Consider the following 7345-nt stretch of genomic DNA (forward strand, 5'->3'; position numbering starts at 1 on the left):
CATTCCCCACACAAAACCCACAACAGCACACACGCGCAAGCATGCTCCTCCTTAACAAAACGTGTTTAACCATCAATTGTACATATGCGTAAGATAAACAGTATAGAAGTATCAGTAAGAATTATATATGTATCAGACATCAGTTCGAATAACAGACACACCAGAATCAAACAAACACAGGCACACCTCAAAGCCGTGTCGCCATCCTTCGGCGCCATCGGCGGAATAGAGATTAAATAATTTGCCACAAGTAAAGCATGTTGAGCCATGTTGTGCAATTTTTTTTTAAAGTGCCCATGACGATACGAAAACTAGAACTCTATTATCAGACTAACGAAGAGCAAAAGTAATGCGTTCACAAGTAAAGCATGTAAAGCTATGTTGTGCAATTTTTTTTTAAACCGCCCATGAAGATACAAAAACAGGAACTTTATCATCAGACAAATGAAGAGCAAAAGTAATACGTTCACAAGTAAAGCATGTAAAGCTATGTTGTGATATTCTCTTTGACTGTACCTGAAAATACGAAAACATGGACTTGATATTCAAAGAATATAGAGAAAATAACTTGCCACAAGTAAAGCATGTAAAGCTATGTTGTACAATTCTCTTTGACTGTACCTGAAAATACGAAAACATGGACTTGATATCCAAAGAATAGAGAGAAAATAACTTGCCAAAAGTAAAGCATGTAAAGCTATGTTGTGCAATGTTCTTTAGCTGTCCATGAAGATTCAAAAACAGACTTCATATCAAATTGATAGAGAGACAATAATAAATTATTGACCACAAATAAAGCATGTAAAGCTATGTTGTGCAATCCTTCGTAAATGCCGATGAAGATCCAAAAAAAGAGGAACTTTATCATCAGACAAATGAAGAGAAAATACGTTCACAAGTAAAGCATGTAAAGTTATGTTGTGCAATTCTCTTTGACTGTCCTTGAAAATACGAAAACATGGACTTGATATCCAAATAATAGAGAGAACATAACTTGCCACAAGTAAAGCATGTAAAACTATGTTGTGCAATATTTGTGTAACTACCTATGGATATAGGATAACCGGAACTTATCATGAGACAAACGAAGAGCAAATACGTTGACAAGTAAAGCCTGTAAGGCAATGTTGTACAATGTTTTCTAGCTGTTCATTAAAAATACGAAAACGAGAACTTTATCACTAGACAAATGAAGAGCAAAAGCTCGGTCATAAGTAAATCATTTAAAGCTATGTTGTGCAATGTTCTTTGGCTGTCCCTGAAGATACGAAAACAGACTTCATATCAAATTAATAGAGAGAAAATAATTGACCACAAGTAAAGCATGTACATTTTTGTTGGGCAATGTTTTGTAAATGCCGATGAAGATAGGAATAGACTCAACTCCAAACAACTCTTGTTTAGCCGAGACTGAAATATTTTGTTGCGCCATTAGGGCAAGAGTCTACGAGACCTTGGAGACGAAGTAATGACGTCACTAGTATGAGAATCTACATGTTGGATCAACGTCATTACTGCGTCATTAATATGCGAATTTACGTAACTCATGGAGTTGCATCGTGGGATGAAAACAGTTATTTGGAGGAAGGAAACGTGAACCGCTAACCATTACGGTCACTCTATTTGCCGGGTACTGAGAGGCTACAAGTGGGGAACAAGAATCCTGTGTAACCACCGATGAAAAGCCGCCGGCACCTAACCTACCATCCCAAGGCCTGAGATGTAACCCGCAGCCGCACAGACTCGTAGAGTAGTGTCCGGAAAGGAGCATCAAGAGGTAAGGTGTCGTTGTAATATCGAGCGTCCATCAAGGAACAGCAATTGTACACTCACATCTAGTCGCATATATATTTGTTTTAGAATGTTTAATGAAGTTAATCATAAACGTACATGCTGCAAGTTAGTTCGGCATATAGTATTTTATTCAGTAACCATGCATGGTTTGTCTGCGAACCGCCCGACATGAAGATAGGGCAATAAGTCAAAATTAACCTTGATCCTAGGATACCGTTGTTAATAACAAGTATTACCTTTGATCCAGGGGTTCGAGCGTCTAGGATCCGCTGGGATAAGGGTGAACTAATCAAGCTACGCCACCAGCGAGGAGCAAAAGGAGTTCGTCTACTAATTATCATCATCATCCAGTGATCTTCATCAAGTTCGTCACTGCTACGGTCATCATGTGAATCCAGGCTTCCATCAGGACATTCGGACTTTGTAACTAACCAGCCCATTTGAGATAAGTCCAGTTCGACATAAACTAGCTGTCAATGCAAGAACAATTAACTATGAACGCAAATTCGTTAGATCTAAAATAGAAATAGTTTGTTAAAGAATCCGGAAATATTACCAACCAATAAATTTATTCATTAATCTAAATCATCAGTGTTTTACGAGATTGATTTGAAGCATGACTGTTGTAAAGTATTGAATATAACTTTGGTGTGTTCTTAGATATTGTATATCTAAAACACAAGGTAAAAAGTGGAACTGCAACAATGGGGGCTCTGTCCGGAGATCTATACTGAACTCGTGTTCGTACCTAAGAAAAACTTGCATTGACAACTGGTTTACCCCATAAATTAGTTAGTCAAATTATCCGTGAAGCGACGGAAATTAGAATATTTTCTGGAAAAATCTTTCTTCATTTTTTTTCTTTCTTCAAAATTCAAAATCATTTCCTGCTTCATGTCGGATTCACTCATATACAGACCAGACAGTGGTAAGTAGAATATTTAAATTATTTCTGTAAGAAGAAATTTTAAATAACTCCGTGTTTGATTTGGGTACATTCTGCCCAAAGAATCTTCGCGATCGCTGTTGTTCACGAACAGCGTTTTTGCTAAATTAATTCGTGGAAGGATTTCCATCTAGTTCGTCGAACAGTATCATAGTCATAAGGTAAGACATAGAATTGATGTTCGACAACTTCACGGGAAATTGGCAGTTTACTAACGAACTGTCGGTTCGAATTATACTCTCAAGTTCTGATCAAAACGGTGAGTGTGTTATAATTCCAACCAGGATGGACGCTCGATAGTACTAGGACCTTAGTTTAAGTTCAGATTAAATTATAACTCTAGTCGGAGTAACATTTAAAACGTGTTGCTTATTTAAGTTGTGCTTCACATTATTAGTTATCTATAACCCGCGGGTTGATAGTTAATAGTGGGGAAAACTTCTGTGGGTGTGTTGACAGACTGAAGGTCGTCATCACATAAGGCTTTGTAAGGCAACTTACTCAGCGACACACCGCTAAGTCCTAGTTAGTCGTTTCGGTTCAAGATAGAGACGAAGGACAGGTGTAGGAAAAATCACGTGCGCGTGTAACATTGTTTGTACCAGTGTTGAAAGGTTGAACAATACCTGCGGGTAAGAGTCTTCCATATTAGAGTACCACCAAGAGTGGATGTACCAAAGTTTTGCATTTTGAGGGATTACCTAAAATGGCTGATACCAGACATCATCAGCACTACACCAGATTCTCGTCAACCGTGGGCATAGACCCAGAATATACAGAAGGAGCAAATCTGATTGATATCACCGATCTAGGTGATGACGGCCACGCCGCTCAGCCTGTGAACGGACAGGTCGAGCACACCGTTCCATCAAGTCCCAGCGTCAGTTCGATCAAGGAATTGATCACCATGGGGAAAGAGTTGGGTTTGGAGGGAAAGGAACTACAGTCATTCGTCCAAGGGGAGAGGGATAAAGAGCGTGAACATGAGCGAGAAGCCAGTAGGCTAGCACTAGAAGCTCAAGAGCGTAAAGATGAGCGCCAAGAGAATGAGAGAAACAGACTCTTTAGGATAGAAGAGCTGCGCATTCAGAGCGAGGTTCAGATGAACACGAATGGAAACGCAGCTCATCCTTCCCAACCCTCACATGACCATGATCCCCGTTTCATTCCCAAAATCCCTTACCTTGATGACAAGGATGACGTTGAATCCTGGCTCAAACAGTTTGAACACTATGCCAGAGATATGAATTTGGACGAATCAAAGAAAGCCTCCCGGCTGATATACTTCTTGAAAGGTAAGGCCCGTACCATCGTGTCCAAAATGGACGATGAGGATGTTGATGACTATGAAAAGGTGAAGAGCGCGTTATTTGAAGGATTCCAGCTCACCGCTGAGCAATATCGCATGAAATTCGGCAATACTAGACGTAATCCCGCGGAAACTTACAAAGAACACATCACTAGACTCGATCGGTACCTAACCAAGTGGATCGAGCTTGATCCGTGCGAGAAAACTGTCAAAGGATTAACCGATTTGATCCTGCGAGAGCAGTCCTTGCAGTCAATGCCTTCTGATCTCGCCGTGCACGTCAAAGACCGGAACCCGATCAATGCCAAGGAGATGGGAAAACTCGCGTCCGATTATGAGCTGAACAGAAGCCAAAATAAATTGAGACCGACACCAACGCAAACTCCTCAGGACGGAACGAAACGTTTTGAGAAGGATCATAAACCATTACCTCAACAAGGTAAAAGATCTTCTTTGACACCGGCGGAACGCGAAAAACTCCGAGAAGCAGGACTATGCTTCTATTGTCGCATAGGTCTACACCGTTCGAGCGATTGTCCCTTACGGAAAAAAGGCAACACCGCCGGAGCTGTGACGGTTGAAGATGTCCGACGCGAAACACAGGGAAGAAAATCCCCGTTAGATAAATTGTGTCGAGACTGCACCACAAAAAAGTTTTCGGATCTAGTTGACGTCAAAGTCAACGGCAAACGAGTGACCGCCCTGAGAGACTCGGGCTGTAGCTCGATTGTGGTGGCCGCACATCTTGTGCCGGCCGACAAAATGACTGGTCACAGAAAGAGGACCACGTTAGCGGACAAAAGTAAAGTCCGGTACTGCGAGACCGCGATCATTCATGTGGATTCGCCCTTCTTCTGCGGAGAGACAGAAGTCGTGGTCATGGCGGATCCCATAATGCCGGTGCTCATAGGGGAGTTCCATGGAACTCAGAACGACAGGAGGAAAACACCGATTTTCCCTGTCAGAGAACCTGCCTGGTATCACGACAGCGCTGAGACAGTCGCTGGGGCCGTAGATACCAGAGCACAGTCCAAATTGGACAATGATAGAGACAAATCTGCGAGTAAGCCAAGTAGCCGGGAGCCAACATCGGATATGTTTACTCCAAAGGACTTACGCGAGGCTCAGAAGACAGATCCTTCGTTAGACAGCATCAGGAAACAAGCTGCTACCGGAGAAGAGAGAGGCCACATGAGGGTCGTGGAAAAGAATGGTATCTTGTACCAGTCGACGTTCAATCGGAAAGGAGAGGAGTCTTTGAAGGTTATTCTTCCCAAATCGTTCCGTAGTAAGGTGCTCGCATTCGGCCATGATCATCCAATGGCAGGACACCAAGGTCAGCGTCGTACCGCCGAAAGGATTAGACGCGAATTTTGGTGGCCATGCTGTGGTGTTGAGATCCGCCGCTACTGCTTGTCATGTGACGCTTGCCAGCGATCCGCGCCAAAACACCTTACGAAGAAGGTCCCATTGGGCAAGATGCCAGTGTTTGAGACTGCTTTCAGAAGAGTAGCAGTCGATATCATCGGGCCTATTCTTCCTATGTCCGAGAACAAAAAACAGTACATCCTCGTCATGGTTGACTTTGCCACCCGCTACCCTGAAGCTGTCGCGTTGAAGGACATCCACGCCGAGACAGTAGCCGATGCTTTGTGGGATTTTTGGACTAGACTCGGTATCCCAAGTGAAATATTGACTGATAACGGGAGCCAGTTCACAGGCACTCTGATGCAGGAAGTCACTGAACTCCTCCGCATCAAAAGGAAAACCTCTGCGGTATTTCATCCAGCTGGAAATGGTTTGTGCGAGAGAATGAATGGCACGTTAAAGATCATGCTCAACAAGATGTGCATAGAACAGCCCAAAGCATGGGACACGTTCATCTCTGCATTACTGTTCGCATACCGCGAGACTCCTCAAGAGAGTTTAGGTTTCTCGCCATTCGAACTGTTGTTCGGGCGTACTGTCAGAGGACCAATGCAACTCTTGAGACAGATTTGGACAGATGAGAGCGTCTCAGATGAGGACAAAACCACTGCGGAATATGTAGTGAACCTTCGTGAGAGGATCGAAGAGACCTGTTTGCTTGCTCGAGAGAACTTGAAAAAAGCATCAGTGCGATCTGCTCAATATTACGATCGTAAAGCCAAACCAAGGTCGCTAAAACCAGGAGAGAAAGTCCTGATTCTCAAGCCATTGAAAACAAACAAACTGGAACTCACTTGGCAAGGTCCATTTGAAGTGTTAGAGAAGTTGAATGATTTCGACTACAAAGTCCAAGTAAGGAGGAAGGAAAAAGTATTCCATGTCAACCTCCTCAAGTCTTACGTCGAACGTGAGCAACCTGTCACCGATGGAACAATTCCGGTTGCAGTAGTAGAAGAAGAAGAAGAAGAAGTGATCGTCTCAGTAGTGGTAGAAGAGGACGAAACCACTAACGACGACATCTTCAGGTTGGACAGTCAGAGGACTATCCCAACATTTGAGACAAAGCGCACAGAAGGTTTAGGCCACGTGCACTTTTCAGAGAAACTCACTCAGTCACAGCAAACTGAAGCGAGACAGATCTGCGCGGACAGACTAGATAATCTGACCGACGTACCACTCACCACGAATCTGACTACGTGTCGAATCGAGGTCACAGACAAGAAACCGGTCTATATAAGACCACGCCCCATTCCACATGCGTATGTGAAGATGGTGGAGAATGAAGTCGAAGAGATGTTGAAGCTAGGAGTCATCGAACCCGCCAACTCAGCTTACAATTCACCCATTGTTCTCGTCAAAAAGAAAGAAGAAGGAAAGTACCGCTTGTGCGCGGACCTCCGTGGGTTGAATGATGTCACGGTGTTCGATGGGGAACCCATCACCGACGTTCAACATTTATTCCAAAGCTTAGGAAAAGCCAAGTACTTCTCCAAGCTAGATCTCACGCGTGGCTACTGGGGAATACCCATTGTCGAGGAAGACAGAGACAAAACCGCGTTTGTGACGTCACGAGGCCAGTTTCGATGGGTGAAGATGCCAGGAAAGGACAACCTAGGTGCTGACTATTTGAGTCGCATCAACTGAGCTTCAGAGTCCAGAAGGAAAATTTGTCCACCCCGTTGGAGTAGTGAGGCCAAACTGGCCGCGACAGGCTCATGCGGATCTACTCCAAAAAGTGGAAACAATTGTATATGCATATTGTATATTGTATTGTATTGTATTGTATATTGAGTCGTATAAACGGAAACGAAATAAGATTTCGCTTGTCCACCCCCCGGGGTTATGTTACGACTCAACTCCAAACAACT

General features: G+C 43.4%; 1 protein-coding gene across 1 annotated transcript; it reads left to right on the forward strand.

Annotated features, from left to right (window-relative positions):
• The first annotated feature begins 3446 nt into the window (after positions 1 to 3446).
• Positions 3447 to 7121, forward strand: LOC138965570 (uncharacterized). The gene has a single exon (XM_070337755.1). The coding sequence runs from the start codon at positions 3447 to 3449 to the stop codon at positions 7119 to 7121; it is 3675 nt and encodes a 1224-aa protein (XP_070193856.1).
• Positions 7122 to 7345: the final 224 nt, after the last annotated feature.

The sequence above is a fragment of the Littorina saxatilis genome, linkage group LG4 (genome assembly GCF_037325665.1).
Source record: "Littorina saxatilis isolate snail1 linkage group LG4, US_GU_Lsax_2.0, whole genome shotgun sequence".
NCBI classification, from domain to species: domain Eukaryota; kingdom Metazoa; phylum Mollusca; class Gastropoda; order Littorinimorpha; family Littorinidae; genus Littorina; species Littorina saxatilis.

Bases quoted from the DNA above. Each gene is read 5' to 3' on its own strand.
- LOC138965570 (XM_070337755.1), top strand. From the start codon at position 3,447: ATGGCTGATACCAGACATCATCAGCACTACACCAGATTCTCGTCAACC.